The sequence below is a fragment of the Perognathus longimembris genome, chromosome 15 (genome assembly GCF_023159225.1).
Source record: "Perognathus longimembris pacificus isolate PPM17 chromosome 15, ASM2315922v1, whole genome shotgun sequence".
Lineage (NCBI taxonomy): Eukaryota > Metazoa > Chordata > Mammalia > Rodentia > Heteromyidae > Perognathus > Perognathus longimembris.
Window position 1 is genome coordinate 44,541,888 of NC_063175.1, and position 17,556 is coordinate 44,559,443.

General features: G+C 37.1%; 1 protein-coding gene across 6 annotated transcripts; it reads right to left on the reverse strand.

The window, feature by feature from the left end:
- Positions 1 to 779: 779 nt before the first annotated feature.
- Stard6 (StAR related lipid transfer domain containing 6) lies at positions 780 to 17,263 on the reverse strand. Of its 6 annotated transcripts, XM_048363341.1 has the most exons (9): positions 17,125 to 17,263; positions 16,597 to 16,690; positions 15,360 to 15,443; positions 13,214 to 13,307; positions 12,664 to 12,713; positions 7,147 to 7,273; positions 3,725 to 3,842; positions 1,623 to 1,716; positions 780 to 1,185 (listed from the first exon to the last, which is right to left on the reverse strand). In XM_048363341.1, exons 4-9 carry the CDS (start codon positions 13,301 to 13,303, stop codon positions 966 to 968), a joined length of 699 nt encoding a protein of 232 aa, XP_048219298.1. In that variant the 5' UTR covers positions 13,304 to 13,307; positions 15,360 to 15,443; positions 16,597 to 16,690; positions 17,125 to 17,263; the 3' UTR covers positions 780 to 965. The 6 variants fall into 6 exon arrangements, with proteins under 6 accessions (XP_048219298.1, XP_048219296.1, XP_048219297.1 ...); XM_048363339.1 differs by lacking the exon at positions 15,360 to 15,443 and having other exon boundaries at positions 16,597 to 16,656; XM_048363340.1 differs by lacking the exon at positions 15,360 to 15,443.
- Positions 17,264 to 17,556: the final 293 nt, after the last annotated feature.

The following is a 17,556-nucleotide window of genomic DNA, read 5'->3' on the forward strand; positions in this document are numbered from 1 at the left end:
ACCACTTGGCAAAAGTGGCACATTTGCCACCACTCACTGTACACAGGGGAGGTGGCAGTTCAGTTTTCTCTCTGGCCTTGCTGATACCTTCCCAGCAACAGTGGGGCATTAATTTGTATATCTGCTAGATGAGTAAATTAATGCCAAATTAATTTGTGTATCTGTTAGACAGGTACATTGACAGCTTAAGCTTCCAGTGGGCCAGGAAGACATCAGGGAAGAGAAATGGAGGTGTGATGCTGTATCGATGTCTTACCACCTTCTCTTATCTTTTTGATACTTAGGTGGGAATGGAGGCTCAGTTCTAAATGTCAATGCATATGTTTTATAGCAGAACTATTATTATTTTATGTTGCTGAGTTTGGAACCTAGAGCCTGATTAATAGTAAGCAATTGATCTATGGATCTATTGATCTACCACTGAGTTATTGCCCTAGCCCTTTTGTGGTTCAGCTTAAATGTTCATGTTTCCTACAATTCTCAATGTAAGTAGTAAGTGAAGGAAAAACTAACCTTTTAATGAGATTGTCATGCTACATAGGCTCAGGCTAGCCTCAAACTACATACCATGCTAACCTCAAACTTGTGATCTTCCTGCCTCAGACACTTGATTTAACTGGGATTTACAGTTTTGCACCATTACAATTAGCCCCAAATTTTAATTTTTAATTAATACTGTCCTCTGAATTTTCTTTTTTATGAAATTATATAGAAAATGTTGTGGGGCAAACCTAAAAGATAAAATGCATTAATAACACTTATATTTAACATCATTATGGGAGTTTAAAAATTATATTTAATGCTGTTCTCTTACACATTGAGGTTCAGTTTCACAAGGTGTCACCAGTAACTTGTACAAGACTACTGCTTAGAACCGTTAACAGTATTTGTGCACACAGACTTAGAAATAAACTGTAATAATGGTTGCAGTGCACACTCCAGCAGTTTGTATGGTCTGAAATCCTTTATGATTTAATGGAAGAACGACCTTTCTTCCTCTGGAATGATGAACGACAACCGTAATGTTCATGGGCTGATGAAGGTCTGTATGACTTTATTCCATCCTTTGCATTGAGAACAAAGCTTACTAAGTTGGAAGGCATAGTTCTTTCGATTATTGATGATGGTAATTTTCCTCTCATTTCTGTTTGCACAAACATCACTAGTCTTGAATATGCTGGGTTTCTGTAGACCAAAGAAGAGTAAAGAAAATACAGAATCTTTAGATTTACCCAATGAATTTACCAATTTATGGAGAGCAGAAATCTTGTCTTAGTGTTGATATGTTCCATAGTGTTTATAATAAAATAGTTATTGAAGGGAAAAACTAGAACAATGACTTGCAGTCACACCCTTGCAAAGAAAAGTTTTAACCCAATTATCACAAATTATTAAGTGTTATAAAATTAATATAGTTAACTATAATGAAGTTATTAAATATTATTTAGAAAATTCTTTAAAATCTTGGATTTTAAGCACGTTTATCTTTTTATCACTTCCTTGACTTTTAAAATAATAATAGTGTCCATATATAGAGAAAAATACAATTTTATAAAAACATTATATTCCTGAGTTAATTACCAAGGTTCATCTTTAAGTAAGTAAATGTAAATAACACTTACTCTTTCAGAGGTGAACATACATAGCCACAAGGATGATTGTAACCACGGATATAATTTGGAGATGGAGGATATTCTGGAAAATCCACACTATAAGCTAGAGTGGTGAAAAAATTTAGATGAAAACTAAAGATGGAAAACCCTAGTCTCATAAGCATATTTTTAAAAAGTATGATAGAGCATAGTTATCAGCATTAACATTAGTTTTATAAACATTTAGATTTATACGTACTAGTATTTCTAAAGATGCTATTACCTTTTATATCAGAAAAATATCATTTAATTACTTTCTCAGATTGGAAGCAAAAGAGCAAATCATAGAGAAAAATTCTATTAAGGTCATGAATTTACTGATTTCTTAATTCATCTTTTGCTGTTATATAACATAATTGAAAAGGTTAATTTCAAATGCCAAACTCTGCTAATTCTTTGGAGTTAAAATACAAAGTGTAATTAAAACTCAGTAGAACTTACTGTGAGTACAGAGGAAGTGATTTAATCATAATTAAATTTATGGAAACTATACACATTCTTTGTAAAAGTACTTTTAAAGATTGTTTGTTTATTCTGTATAACTACATCCTGCTCTTGTCAGAGAAGATGGATTTTCCCATTCATTTGAACGTAAACAATCAATTGTATGGGAAATACAATGGAAATTGTAGCTTAGGAGACAAATGCAGTTGAATGAATTTTCTATTTGTGCTTCATTATCTTAACAGAGCCAGTTTTGTTGGCATAATGGTATCGATCAGAGGCAATATTAAAACACTTTTCTCCTTTTAAAATATGGAGGTTGTACTTATATTTCTTTAAAAAATTTTTGTTGTAGTCTACAAAGGCATGGGTTTTTGAGGCACAGAGTATAGTAGCACTTACTTAGAAAATCAGAATGACTACAGAATTTTAAATTTTGGTTCAGCATTACCTATACAACTTAATTAGTTCATTCCTTCATTTTTGTGGATTTTAGGTTTCTCATTAGTGAGATAATGCATACAAAATGCAAAATATTTAGCTCAATGTATGTTGTAGAGTAAGTTTAAAATATACCTAGAGGAAAACTCTTAAGTGTTCATGGAGAATTTAGTCAATGAAAATTTCTTACGGCAAATTCAGTAGTGATTTGTGCACCGAATGACTAATTACCTCTAGTGGTTGATCCTAATCTCTTTCTGTTTTAGTTTCCTTCTGGCTACTAAGATAGAGTAGAAATGGTCTGCTACAAAATATGGAAAACACTAGATCTATGGTTCAGACAAGGCAGCACTCTGAATTGTAGATAATAGTACATTTTATGTGCTTTCATTTCTAAAGTGACACAAATATATGTGCACATTATGAATTTCAGCTCTTAATGATCTCTATAAAATAGAACAAACTGAATGAGAGAACCTATTCAATCTGGCCTATGAAACTTAGAATACTTGGGTCTTGTCAGTATAACTGAAAACTGGTTAAATAACACAACTCGATTATGCCTGTACCTAAGAGGTTTACAGTACAGAAAATATACAGATAGGCATGTTAAGACTAAATCAAATTCTCTTTACCATGAGTTTTCTTACACCAGAGCCTTAAATCAATAATGCAATCTAGAAAATTGTTATGTTTGCATTTGGTAGAGTAAAATGATTATAAAGAGATACTACGGATGTATCAGAACTTACAGTTTCTAAAAGAAATAAAAGCACACTTACGTAAAGGCCTATCAAGATGGAATTTCTTCAATAGTTTTATCAGTTACTCTGAATACCTATTCTAAACAATTTGAGTATAACATTATATGTCCTGAAACAAATTGTTTCTTTACATTACAAAAAATGTCTGCTTTTAAGTTTTAGCCTATAAACATCTATCTATATTGTTTTTCTAGGGTTCATGCTGCAAAAAATACAGATAAGCAACCACTGAGTATTATACAAATATTGCTCGACCTAATAAAATATCTGGCGTGTCAACATGTTACCTTTTTTTTTGGTTACACACAATAAATAAAAACATAAAGGAAAAAATTAAGAATATAGTTTCTTCCAAGCTACAGAAAGGAAAATTTTTATTGACTCATAGTATTTCTCAAATGTGGGCAAAATGTTTCAACTTACAACTGATAATGTCCATATTCCCTTCATAATGCTTGATGTGTATTAAGTCGATAAAGTCTCGGGGGGAAATTGAGCCCAAGGCAAAACTTTGAGTAATGGTATGACATATAAATGTTTCCTGAAACAAATCAAACCATAAAGATTGCAAAAATTATTTAATGTAGTGTTTCCCCCAAGGAATTTCATTGCAAGACTGGCTGCTATTTGGGAAAAGCAGGATTTTTAAAGCTTTGACACTTTAAAACCATATTACCAAATCAGCTTTTATGTTCAGTATGAAAGGAACATTGGAATTACAATTAGGAATATAGAAAACTCTGAGAATAATCTTACAATCATTTACCTTTTCAATTTGTATATAGAGAAATTGAAGCTTAGCAGACTAAACCATTTGACTGGGTTATGAGTGGCTTTACTCCTTAATCTGCTCCTGCAGATAAGATCCCTTGCCAAATAGTTCTACTTAGCAAAAGGACCAGTAGTTACTACTTATACATATTCAGGAGATTTTAATATCCTGTTGGCTTATGAAATTATTCAATTATTTCATCCCATCTTCTTACAGTAGCTGGGGCTTACCTAACCTCACTTCACACTCTTGGTACTACAAAATCTGCCTCCTGCAACCTGATTCATCTGTTCCTATCTTGTCTTCTAAGCCATTGGGTGTCCTCTTCCCCAGTCTATGATTAAAGATTAATAGACCACTGTTTCTCTCATTTTCCACTGTTAGTATTATTCTATCCCTATAAATCTAGAGTGGGTATTCCTCCCTCATCCATGGGATGAATGGGAGACAATTAAAACCTACTCCTGGTAGATACAGAAAGGTGAGGTGCTTTTTCTTACAGTAGAGATACTATGGAATACTGACAGGGAAGAGCATAGCTTTGGAATATGAAATCAGAAAACCAGGTACAAATCTTGGTTCAATCAAATACTACCTACGGTAGCCTTCGCAAAGTCATGTAACTTGTTTACAAATGTAGTAGTCCTCATTATAACTGACTTGTGGAAATAGCAGATACTTGAACCACAGAAAACTACATGATTAGTTTCATGCTATGGTGAATGAAACCTTCATTTGTAGTGGATATTTCTCAAGCTGAATGTTAAAATCTAAAAAAGTTCATGGACATGTGCTTTTGGTGGGTAAAAACTTCAGGGCCTTTGTAGAAGAGGAAACACTTTTCTGGGCCATCCTACCACCTCTCCCCCCTTCTAGATTTTAAGATCAGTTTAATGAAAGTAGGTAATATTGCAGCAAACCACATAAATGATAAAGTGACAAGCACACATGTGGGGCATTTACTTTTGCTTGTTTTGATGAGTGGAATGAAGGTTAAAGACCAAACATCCAAGTGATCTCATATTTTATTTGAAATGTAGTAATTAATAAAATTTAAAAAAGCCTTACTCTTTCATTATCATTTCCTACCTCATTCTAATAAAGTTATTATCAGCTCAAAGTCCAGAACTATTTATTTATTTATACAGTGTGTGGCATCAAACTCAGGGCCTTGCGCTTGCTGGGCAAATGCTCTGTCACCGAGCTACATTGCTTGTTTCTTTTTTCTGGATTGAATTGGGGTCTCAGTATGTACATCTTTCCTGCTTCCTCACCCTCCAAAAAGAACTTATTTTTTATTTTTGATAGTAGTAGGGTTTGAACTCAGAGCCTTGTGCTTGCTAGGGTGGCACTCTACCACTTGAACCATGCATCTTGGTCAGCCTCTGTTGGTTATTTTGGAAACAGTGCCTAGTAAACTTTTCTGCCTGGGCTTCTCCGGAACTACAGTCCTCCAGATTTCAGCTCCCTGAGTAGTTACTATGGCAAGAGTGAGCTGCCAACTCCTGGCTAGGAGGGCTTATTTTCAAAACAGCTTACTGAAGTATTTACATATTATAAAATCAATTAGTTGCACAAGGTTTCATTTTTGACATTTCCTATATGCATACAATATTACTATATAAAACAATCATTTTCCTTTACAGATATGTGTGCGCGCGTGCGTGTGCACGCACGCATACCAGTCCTGGGGCTTCAACTCAGAGCATGGGTGCTATCCCTGAGCTTTTGTGCTCAAGGCTTGTGCTCTACCACTTGAGTCATAGCTCCAGTTCAGGGATTTTGATGGTTAGAGATGAGTCTCGTGGATTTTCTTGCCTGGTGCAGCTTTGAACCACACTCCTCAGCTCTCAACCTTCTGAGTAGCTAGGATTACAGGTGTGATCCACCTGTGCCTGATTCCAGGTACTTTTATTTTTTAAAAATAGCAACCTTAATGAATGAGAGGTCTATAATGGGCTGTACTGTGTTCAGAATCTCTTAGCCTTGTTCTTTGTGTCTACCATTCTTTACCTGTATAATTCTTTCTCAATTTCTCCTCTGGAGCTTTTTCAATTATCCTCACTTTCTAATGATCTTCCTATTTCCTTTTATTTGCATCTCTCATTTTCTTTCTCACTGGTTTTTGAGTTTCTAGTGCTTACTTATATTCTTCTCTTCTCGTTGTAATTAAAACATACATTTCCATATCTATTTAACTGAGATAATCCATTTGAAAATGTTCATAAGCTACAAATTTTACACAATGTTATTTATCCTATACTTTACCCTTGTTCTTTAAAACTACCTGCTCTTTACTCTTAAGATATTATGGCACATGTCTACATGATAGCTGTCTTCTCATGTATGTTTAAGGTATTATGAGCAAATAACCAGGACACAGCCTCTGAAATCCTAGCACTAGAGGAGATGAATCTCAAGGCCAGTCTGGGCTACATACAGACTTCTACCTCTCTCTTCCCTGCCTGTTCCCTTCCCCTCCCCAAAAGCCTTAACAAGGCTTGCTCAATTTTGTTTTCCATACAATGGAGGTGAGTCCCTGAATTGTTTCCTAATAACAAAAGGCATACATCAGCTTAAGAATATGAGATGTATTTATAAACCAAATAAGCCAATTGGAATTAAACTCTTGACTGGATTTTAAAGGCTTTTATAAAAATGTCAAAAGGACATAGTTATACAAATTTATAATCACAGCATTTTTGAAAGCTGAAGGGAGATTGCAAACTTGAGGCCAGTTTGGGACTCTGTCTCAAAATAAAATTTAAGAAAAGGACTGACATGTACTTTTTATCTGACTTATGTAACTATCTCCCTGTACACTACCTTTATAACAACAATTAAAAAAATAATAAAAATACAGAAACATTTCTAAAAAAGGACTGAGGGTACTGTTCAGTCACAGTGTTCAATGGCAGACTGTTTGCCTAGTGTGCAAAGGCCTCAGCAAACGAGACACTTCAACTTAGTTTAAGTCTGTAAAATATAATCTGTATACACACATACTTTTACTAAGGTATAAAAGCAAAACTCTTATTAATGAAGAAAATTATAATATTAAATAACAAAGTACCGAATCAATCCTGTGTACCATTTTGTGCACTTGCAAAGATTTATCCCATTTAACTCTGTTTCCAGGTTGGTAGAGGAAAGCAGATAGTTTATTTGGTGGTTCTGGAATTACCCCTTCAACACGATATCTATAATTAAGCAAAGGAAATTCAAAACTTTAGTTAAAACTAAAAATATACCACTATTAAAGTTAAGGTTAGGTTAATTTAAACAAGTAACAGTGAAGAAAATGTGAAGATAATATAGGTTAGTTTTTCCTTATCAGAAAGGCTTGGCACCAGGAATGTTTTAGATTTTGTTTTTATTTTTATTTTTTTGGGGTGTGTGTGTGTGTGTGTGTGTGTGTGTGTGTGTGTGTGTGTGTGTTTGCATATGCATTATGAGCTATCTGGGTGATGGGACCCAAATCTAAACACAATATTCACTTAGGCTCCATACAGAACCATATATATACATATCTCTATATAGATAGAGATATCTATATCCCTCTGTCAATTTTTAGGTAATTTAAAAATAATTTTACAAATTAAACAAGTTTTCATGGTGTTGAATTTCTACTTAGGAATGATGTTGGTGCTCAAAATAGTTTCACATTTAGTAGCATTTTGGATTCATTTTGGATTCCAGCCTTGAATTATGATGCTCAACCTTTATCAGTAAATTCAACACATTGATTTTTACTGAGAAGTGACAACAGATACTTAAATATTCACTGCAATAATTTATTTCAAAATTCATTCCTCTAATGATCAAGTTCTGTAAAAAAGAAGTCAGGCATGAAATAATTGTTTAGTAAAAGGCAAAAGATTTATACTCTCTGAAGAGAAACCAGAGTATATCGAAACAATTGTTTAGAAGTAAGAAATCATTGTTATTTATTGGTTCTCTAAATTAAGCTTTTAAACATGGGGGTTAGGAGTCTGTGAACCTTTTCCATTTCTAAGTAATATATAATTAGTTATCTTTAGTAAAAGTTATTCCTCATATATCATTACTGATAATGACCAGCACTTAGAAAGCTGAGACAGAAGACTGAAGATTTAATAGTGTCCTTTCACTGTTTGAGTGGTCAAACATTAACTATACATTGTAAGTACACTTCTAAGGACACAGATTTTTTTTTTATCGTGTATGTCAGCCTCGCAGACAGGCAGATGTAGATTTAAAACATTTGACAGTATGATAAACGCCAAAGTGCTAGAAAGCATAACAGTATGAAGGCCAAAGAAGGGCCTTGTGTGAAAGACTTTTTAAAAGAATTTTAAACACTGTTTACAACAGCATCAGGCATACACAATACTGAAATGCAGCTGATACTGATGTTATTGTTTTTTTTTAATTTGTGAAATATAGAAGTGTGCAAAATGATATAAATGCTGAATTGTTTTTCAAAAGAAAGCTTAAAACTCACCACTGAATATGATTATTTATGCCATAAGGTTTTTAAAGTAAAGTAGTATGATAGCACTATAGTGCTTTATAAAGTAGTGCAATAGTACTTTTTTGAAAAGTGTTTAAGCAGCACTTTTCAAATTATATTACTAACTATCTGTATTATTTCATGAGTCAAGGAGAATTTTGGACTCAAGGTACAGGGAGACATTGAACAAGAATGAATATCGGGCTGAGTTAGTACTCTTCATTTTGGTTACAGCAACTTTATCCATTACTTTTGTTGCTTTAATGTCACTTAAATCTAAATGCTTTGAGTATTATAAATAAGGGTAATACTTGTAATAAGGGTAATAATAAGCAGTATGGTAAAGGAAAACTAATTAACATGACCATCATGAATGCATAAAGGTAGAAAAAGTACACTCTGCTTTGTCTAAATAGTCCTTCTTTGGATAACTTGCTTCAGTGATTAAGAAAACACAGCTGGTTTCTAAAGCAAAGTCCTGACAGCTTTGTCTCATTAACACTTAGTCAAATATGTTAGTCTTTATTCACTTGAAAAATGGGGATACCAAGAGGGTTTACACTGTAGGATGTAGGAGGCATAAATTTAAAGATACATAAAATATTTAGCATAATTTGTAATATAAAGAAAGAAATTAACACACGCTTCAAACTGCTTCTAATATTTAGGGGGATGTGTATACCAACCTTTGTGATAAGTAAAAGGGAAATAATTCCAACCAAAGAACTGGCCTTCTTGTCATGCATACCAGCATGTGATCAAAGGCAACCTCAAACGTCATTCTGGGGTGGTAAATTAAGGCATAAATGTTGGCAAAATAAGTTGATCAATTTTTTGCATTGTACTTTGAAATTATTTAACTTTCTATTCAATAGTCAATATAACTAAGGTTGGTATACTCATTGAATAAATATTTGTTATGGGTCCATATAGCAGGTACAGTTCTGGTGCTACGCATATTGCAATCAACAAGTGCAGTTTATTACTAGCCTGGTTCCTATTCAATTTATAGTTTTATCAGTCTATAAGGGTGACTAATGATAAATACAAAACAAATAAGGAAAGTTACATATAGTGATAAGTGCTGTGAAGATTATAGCAGAATTGTAAGGTAAATGGCCCAGTGTACATATTATGTGAGAATTTTGGTAGGTGGTCAGGAAGGTCATTCTGAAAAGGAGACAGTGAGGCTGAGACCCTGACAACAAAAATGACGGTAGCCTTAGAGACATTTTCAGGAAGAGCATGTCAAGACGAGAAAAGCAGCTATAAAGGTGCTGTGGGCTTCAGTTCATTCAACATGAGTCTGTTTTGGCTGGAACACAGGAAGAACGTGTACGAAATGGTGGGGAATGAGGTCGGAGGGGTAGGCAGGGTTAGATAGTGGCTTTCAAAAGCTGATACAATGTTTGCATTTCATTTTAGATGCAACAGGAGGCCTATAAAAGATTTTTGGTGAGGGAGTATCACAATCTGAACTTTAGTTTTAAAACTGACTTCAAAAATAGTGTGAAGAAAAAGGATAGCATGTAGTTGAGAAAGGGAGATCATTAAGAGGTTACCCAGGTTAATCCAATGGGAGATGATAGTCGCTACACAAGGATAGCAGCAATACCCTGAAGAAAAACCAGCTGTTTGCTCTATACAAGTCAGGTCAGATGCAGCTTACATCAGAATCCAAATCTGAGATCCATTACCCATTCTCTATTACAGTGTTTTATAAGCATGTTCTTAGGCCAAAAATTTTGGAAAAGGTTAAAGTTAGATCCATGTCATTAGTTTAGGAGTTTCCTAAACCTTAGAATCAATCTCTAAAAAGAAAATATGATATGTTGCATTTCTTTTTTTTTTTTTTGGCCAGTCCTGGGCCTTGGACTCAGGGCCTGAGCACTGTCCCTGGCTTCTTCCCGCTCAAGGCTAGCACTCTGCCACTTGAGCCACAGCGCCGCCTCCGGCCGTTTTCTGTATATGTGGTGCTGGGTAATCGAACCTAGGGCCTTGTGTATCCGAGGCAGGCACTCTTGCCACTAGGCCATATCCCCAGCCCGATATGTTGCATTTTTAAAACATCTGTTGACACTACCACCTCCCACCCCTCCCACCTTGCTAGCCACAAGTACCTTCTGAGGCTATACTTTCCCCAAAATATAGTTTCGCAACTTGTACTGGACCATACTCTACAGTCCCTGAGCACGCAATTACGCATTCTAAACTAAAATTCATGCTTCTGTGATTAGTTGTAAGTCTTTAAAAACCATTAAGTTTTTTTTAATAATAACTTTATTATTTCTTTCTTTATTTATTTATTTGGCCAGTCCTGGGGCTTGGACTCAGGGCCTGAGCACTGTCCCTGGCTTCTTCCCGCTCAAGGCTAGCACTCTGCCACTTGAGCCGCAGCGCCACTTCTGGCCATTTTCTGTTTATGTGGTGCTGGGGAATTGAACCCAGGGCCTCATGTATAGGAGGCAAGTACTCTTGCCACTAGGCCATATCCCCAGCCCCCCAAACCATTAAGTTTTGAAGCATTGGAAAATATAAGATCCTTAAGATTTCTCAAATGTAATTACAATCTCACTTTATTTTCACTCGAGCCTGAGGAATATGTCATAAACATATGTGTGCATGTGTGTGTGTATATGTATATATATATATGTAATCATTCATACTTTTTTCCTATACATAGGCACAGAAAATTTAGAATCATTGGGGCTGTTGACATGGCTCAAGTGGTAGAGATCCTGTGTAGCGAGTACAAGACCCAGTTTCAGGTGTCAGTACGCTACACTTCCACCTGCCCCTTCCCTCACCACAGTTTCCCACTTGTCTTTTCACATACACACATTATTATGACTGTATTCATTTACTGTTACCGTTTCATCTTCCCTCGTCTCTACCAAACGCCCCTCATTCAAAACATGTTTCAGTTTCCTCATATTCGTTTTGTTACTGTTAATTGTTCAAAGGATTTACTCCATGGAGCTTCACTCTTGCATATACTATCGTCAGCTTGGCTATGTATATATGCTTATGCTCTTGTGTAAGTTTAGATGGTAGGTTGAATTTTGGGTCTACAATCCACATATATGAAAGAAAACATTGGCCTACTTTCTTGGTCTGATTTTAGTATGATTTTTTTTTTTCAAAATTTATGGTTCACTGCAAATGATGTCTATCTCCATTCATGGGTTGTAGGTCATCTGAGGTGTTTCCATAACTTGACTACTGTGAGTAGAACTGCCCTGAACAGGGGTGTGCAGGTGCCTCTCTTGTATCCTGTCTTCTTGTCTTTCAGATACGTAGCTACAGTCCTACTTTTAGGTTTCTGAAGCATCTCCATACTGATTTCCATAGTTGATGTGCCAGAACCAAGCTTCTTTTGTTACTATGGCTCTGCATCATAGCCTAAAGTCTGTAATACCTCCACTATGCTCGGGACTGCATAGCAATGTGGGGCATTTTTTTGTGGCCATTTTTTTTGCTTCCAGGTGATTTTCCGTCCTAATTGATTCCTCTGTCTGTGCAATGAATATCATTGGGATTTTGATGAGGATTTTTGAATCTGTAGAACACTGATGGCAGTAATGACCATTTTAACATACTTGAAATAGCAGGATCCTTAAAAAAAGTACTCTTAAAAGTTGCTTATAGAGAAATAAAATGAGACCAGCCCCCACCGTTTAGTGCTTAAGGGAAAGATGAAAGGTTTTAAAAACCAAAAAATACTACTGTTAGCAAAAAAATATGCCAAAGTGCTTTTCTAGTAATTATTACTTGAAGTCAATATTTTCTATCTTAGTGAATAGCTCACTAGAAGGGAGTGTATAGTATGTGCATGCACATGCATGTGTACGTGCACATTGCTGAGGATAGAACCAGATAATCTAGGCAAGTGCTCTACCAATAAGCTATATGCTTACCTAGGATTTTTTTGTGTGCATATAAATTTTCAATTTTATTAGCAGATAACTTCTATTTGTTAGCATCATATTTCAGTCTAGTGACATACATCATAACCTCTATTTCCTGATCATTAAATGCTGCTTTATGGCAATGCCACTAACCTTAAAACAATGGCTGTAAACAGAACATTATACTCACAGACTTCCAAGGAATCTTCTAGAAGCCTTGCTGAACACAGTTATCTTTTTCTCAAAGGGGAATAAAAATCCAGAAATAAGTTAACTGTCAGATACAGAAAAAATGAAAACAAAAAAAGAAGTAAAGATACCTTTTCTTCTGGTTTCTAAAGGAAATATATTTTTAAAAAACTGCTTTACAATAAATGCTGGGTATAGTGGCTCATATCTGCAATCCTAGCTACTTGGGAGGTAGAGAATCAAAGTTCCAGGGCAACCCAGGCAAAAAGTTAGAAAGACCCCATTTTCAATTAACAAGTCAGATGTAGTGGCTCATGTCTATAATCCCTGCTATTTGGGAGGCTTGAGTAGGAGGACGGTAGCTCAAGGCCAGCCCTGGCAAAAAAGGCAAGAATTTATCTGAAAAATAACTGAAGGTAAAAAGGGCTGAGGGCATGATTCAAGTAGTAGAGCCAGAATCTGAGTTCACACCCCAGTGCCAGGAAAAAAAAATCCTTACCATGAATTATCATTAAAAAACAAACCCTTAAAACATATTTAACTTTTCTTACTGAAGCTTTAACCAATTTCCATCCTGACATGTCTTGGTTGTAACTTAAAACTTCTTGGTTAGCTTGTTGGGCAATTGCTTTATAGTCCATCTACCTGTAAAGTTTTAAAAGCAAATGATAGATAAGAATGTAATCATAAACATTTTTTGAGACAGTAGTCCTCGCTATATTGCCTAGGTCGGTCTCAATTTTTGAGGGATACCAAGGCAGACTCCTGCTTCATTCAACCTTCTCAGTAACTGATACTTGATATTCACTACGCCATACTCAGGTCATATAAAAATAATTAAACGTCTATATTACATTTTTAATACTATTTCTACAATGCTGTCATCTAGAAATGCCAATTTCTTGTTCATTGCATTCATGAACAAACCCCTTTCTCCTTACCCACCCTTTCAAATGAGAAAATGTGGTGTGGAAAAAGCATATGAGACCTGGGTTAAATTCTGTCTCTGTCACTTAATGGGTGAGGCATGTGACTTACTATTTCTGGTTTCTCATTTCCGTCTTGATGTAAACTTGAGATACTATCTACTTTGTAGAACTGCCAGGATGTGGTACACAGTAGTCACTCAATAAGCACTATTTCTAACATGCTTTCTTTCCTTTGTAAGGTGTCATCTGTTGATCATGTGTTCTTAGGACTTAATCCTTTTTTGTGGTAGAGCTTCAACTCAGGGCTTGAAAGCATTTTACCACTTAAGCCATTCCACCAGATTTTTTTTGATGTATTTTGAGATAAGAGTATTGTTTTATCCCAGTACTGTGTAATATATACAGTGCGTATACACACACACACAGACACAGACACACAGTTTTATCTCAGTACATTGTGATACTCCTGTTTGTGCTTCAATGCATCACTGTTGACAGATACAAACCACTGCCTGGAGCTGGCGGAGATAGAATCTTGTGATCTTTCTGCCCCTGCATTGAACCGATTCCCCAATCGTTGCCTCCCAAGGAGCTAAAGTATTATAGGCTTAAGCCACTGTGCCTGGCAGGGAATGGATCTTTTTTAAAGTGATTGTCTAGAGCACTATACAACTTGATCCCAAGGCCTCCTTTACAAACATACCTTCTACTGGTTATTCCTCAACAACAGCCAACCAACTCCCTACCTTAGTGATTTTGTACTTGTTCCCTTTGCTTAAAAAGTTCTTCCCCAATGGTTTCATTGATATTTTTGCTTATATGTTACCTCTTCAGATAGAAATGTTTAAATCAATTCAATTTAAAGGCATTTACTGACCCCTTACTTGAGTTGGTTCTCCTCAGTTCATAGCTTAACCTTCACTATGATAGCGATGTGAGATGATTAGGTCACAGGGGTAGAGACCTCATGGTTGGGTTGAATGTCTTTATAAGTACAAAGACCTCATTTGCCCCTCTGACCCTCTAAGGGCACAGAAGGTGGACTTCTGCACTCCAGAAGTCGCTCATTAGAAGCTAATCAAGATGTCACTCTGATTAGACTTATAGCACGCAGAACTGTGAGAAATAAATTTTTTGTAGTTTATAAGTCTCAGACTATAATGTAGTGGCCCAAATAAACTACATCAAGACAAAGGTAAGACAAAGTAAGAAGCTTCTCATACAAATGAATTCAGGAAGCTATAGTCTCCTTGATCCTTGTGTCATCAACCAGCTAGCAATTGGGGAAGCTACCAGGAATGGTGCCAAGAGCATTGAAACAGCTGGATTAAAATCCTGATAGTGCCACTTACTATCAGCTTTATTATTCTGGGTAAATTGCCTAACCTTTGAGTTTCAGTTTCCACACATACAGAATGAGGATACTTATCTCATGGAATCTACAAGTATTGAATTAATATATGCAAAAGGGCATGGAAGAGCAAGCTGTCTTGTTCTAGGTGGTCCTCTCTTGAAATGGACAAATTTAAAACTACCATTTCAAAACCCCAATTTAGAATGGCTTCTTTATGCCTCTTGATACACTTAAAAGTTAACTTTCAGAATGTTTCATTCTTAGCTCACATTTAAAACTCTTCAGGTTCATTCCTAAATTTATTTTCTGTTGTTAGTTATCTGGTAAGGCACAACAGCTAGTCTGATACCTTTTATATTAGAAAAAGTTTAGTATACCGTTATAACCTTTCTGATGAGAGCCCTATTTCTTTACCTTTCCTAAGATATCTAGTCCAGAATTTTAGTAAGCATTGGCATTCTTCGTTAAATTCTGGTGGAGAGCTCCATATCTGTTAACCTGTGAAGGGGGAAAAAAAAACAGTAGAATTATTCTGATCCACAAATTAGGTCAATATATTTAATAAACGAACACTTTTTTTCCTTCATGGGGAAATATCTGCATATATACCCCAATGTAGAAAAGGAGTGTTAGAATCAATGGTAGTGGCAGAAATCCCAAGGGAAATTACTCTACCACTCTCTAGCCAAGAAACTCTAGCCAAGATACTAGTTATGAGGCGCCCCAAAATTATTATTATAAAAGTAGTACAGGTTAAACGGATATTTAGGTGAAATGCAGGATAAAAAAAAATCTAACTTTTTAAGTTCTTATCATCAACAATCTTTGGCTGATTCCAGATCTGAGCCTGTTCCAGCATATAAAATACAAGTCTTTATTTCTACCCCCCCTTTTTTTGTCAGTCCTGGGGCTTGAACTCACGCCTGAGCACTGTCCCTGGCTTCTTTTTGCTCAAGGCTAGCACTCTACCACTTGAGCCACAGCAGCACTTCTGGCTTTTTCTGTGTATGTGGTGTTCAGGAATCGAACCCAGGACTTCATGTATAGAAGGCAAGTACTCTACCACTAGGCCATATTCCCAGCCCACACAAGTCTTTATTTCATATTGTTATATGGCAAGAAAACAGAGAAGCCATATTTTGAGACGTAGAACTGGGAGTTTTCATTGGAAAGCTGGTTAGGCCTAAATAGGGTCAGGTCAGGGGGCAGAATCACAGGGAGCTTGAGAGTTCACCACCCAAGACTCCCAGGTCCCAGCCTCTGCCTCTAGGAACTCAGGTATACCCATCAGCTGGGAGGTGGGACTTCTTGCCTCCACCATGAAGACATGATGGTGCCAGTAAACCCAGGACCCTATCATTCCCCATGTGGTCAGGATGGCACCAGTTAGATTTACTATCCCTACTTCAGTAATATTTGCCTACTTCATAATTTCACATGGTGGGAATTTATCACTAGCTATAGACTCCAGCATGGACTGTGTCCCATTATTTTTCAAATCACTTAATATTGCCATACTAGACATGGGTTTAATTCAACTACTAAACTGAATTGATAGCGTCTGACATCTTTACTTGCCAAGAGTCACAGGAAGGTAAAGTGGTAGGTGGTGAAAAGAAACAGCAGATAAACAACAGGAAAGTTGTATTACCTGGTGATGTGACATCCTATGAGATGGAGCATATTGAGATGGAGCATTGGTCAAGGATACCTTCGCCCATAGTGTGGAAAATAAACATAAATCACTATTAAGATACATATTTTTTTGATTCACCCACTTGGTTGAACTTGGATTCTTCCTCTATCCTCTCCCAGCCTCGTAGATAAGGTTCATACACGTTGTTCAGGGATCTCTGCATCCATCTGTATAATCTCCCTCTTTCTGTGATGCCTAAAAATCCATTCTGGGTCACTGTCATTCTTCTCCGGGTGTTAAATCCCATGCCTAGGTCACAACCCTTCTCTAGCCCAGATCTGAAGTGGTGTCTGGGGTCCAGGCTGGAAGGCCTAGGCCCCGCCTTAGGGCCTGGGCTCCCCCTTGGGGTGGGGAGGAAGGCTCTGGGCGGGCCCGAGGGAGCGGATATCTCTGGCCCAACTCACTGGAAGAAAGGACCTCAGTTGTGGGGGTTGACTTTCCAGCACAGGAATGGCAGCTGCCAGCTCCTCAAGGTCTCCTTACCCTGCAGGCTTCCCTCCTCAGCACCAGGAGGGCTTCGAGGTCAGCCCATCTGATGGTGCCGGGCCCACAATGGGGGGAGAGGTCGTGGGGACCAGGATGTAGTCCAGACCCTTCTCCTCCCAACCCAGATCCCTCCCAGCAGGGATCGCGCGGCCTAACGCCCCTCCGTGCCCTTTGACCGCCCCCCCCTTGACGTAGAGCCGCTCTCCAGGAATTCCACCCACCCCCCACCCCTTTCTCGTGGCAGGGCGCCTGCGCACCTCGGGCCGCCGCCATGTTGGGTCGGTTTGAAAACAAGCGCGGGCGTTGCTGCCCGCGGTGGGGCGGCGTCCGGTTCGGGGATGCTTCGTCGCGTCGCCAGTTCTGTGAGAGGCCCGGGGTGCCGGCGGAGAGCTGTGGTAATGTGTGCTTTTACGTGCTCTTGTGGGGCCT

Excerpts from the sequence above, each read along its gene's own strand:
- Stard6 (XM_048363339.1), bottom strand. The coding sequence starts at position 13,303 with ATGGACTATAAAGCAATTGCCCAACAAGCTAACCAAGAAGTTTTAAGT. Across the intron at positions 3,843-7,146 it reads TGGTACACAGGATTGATTCG|GAAACATTTATATGTCATAC; the intron begins GTACTTTGTTAT and ends GATTTGTTTCAG. Across the intron at positions 1,186-1,622 it reads GTATGTTCACCTCTGAAAGA|AAACCCAGCATATTCAAGAC; the intron begins GTAAGTGTTATT and ends TTTGGTCTACAG.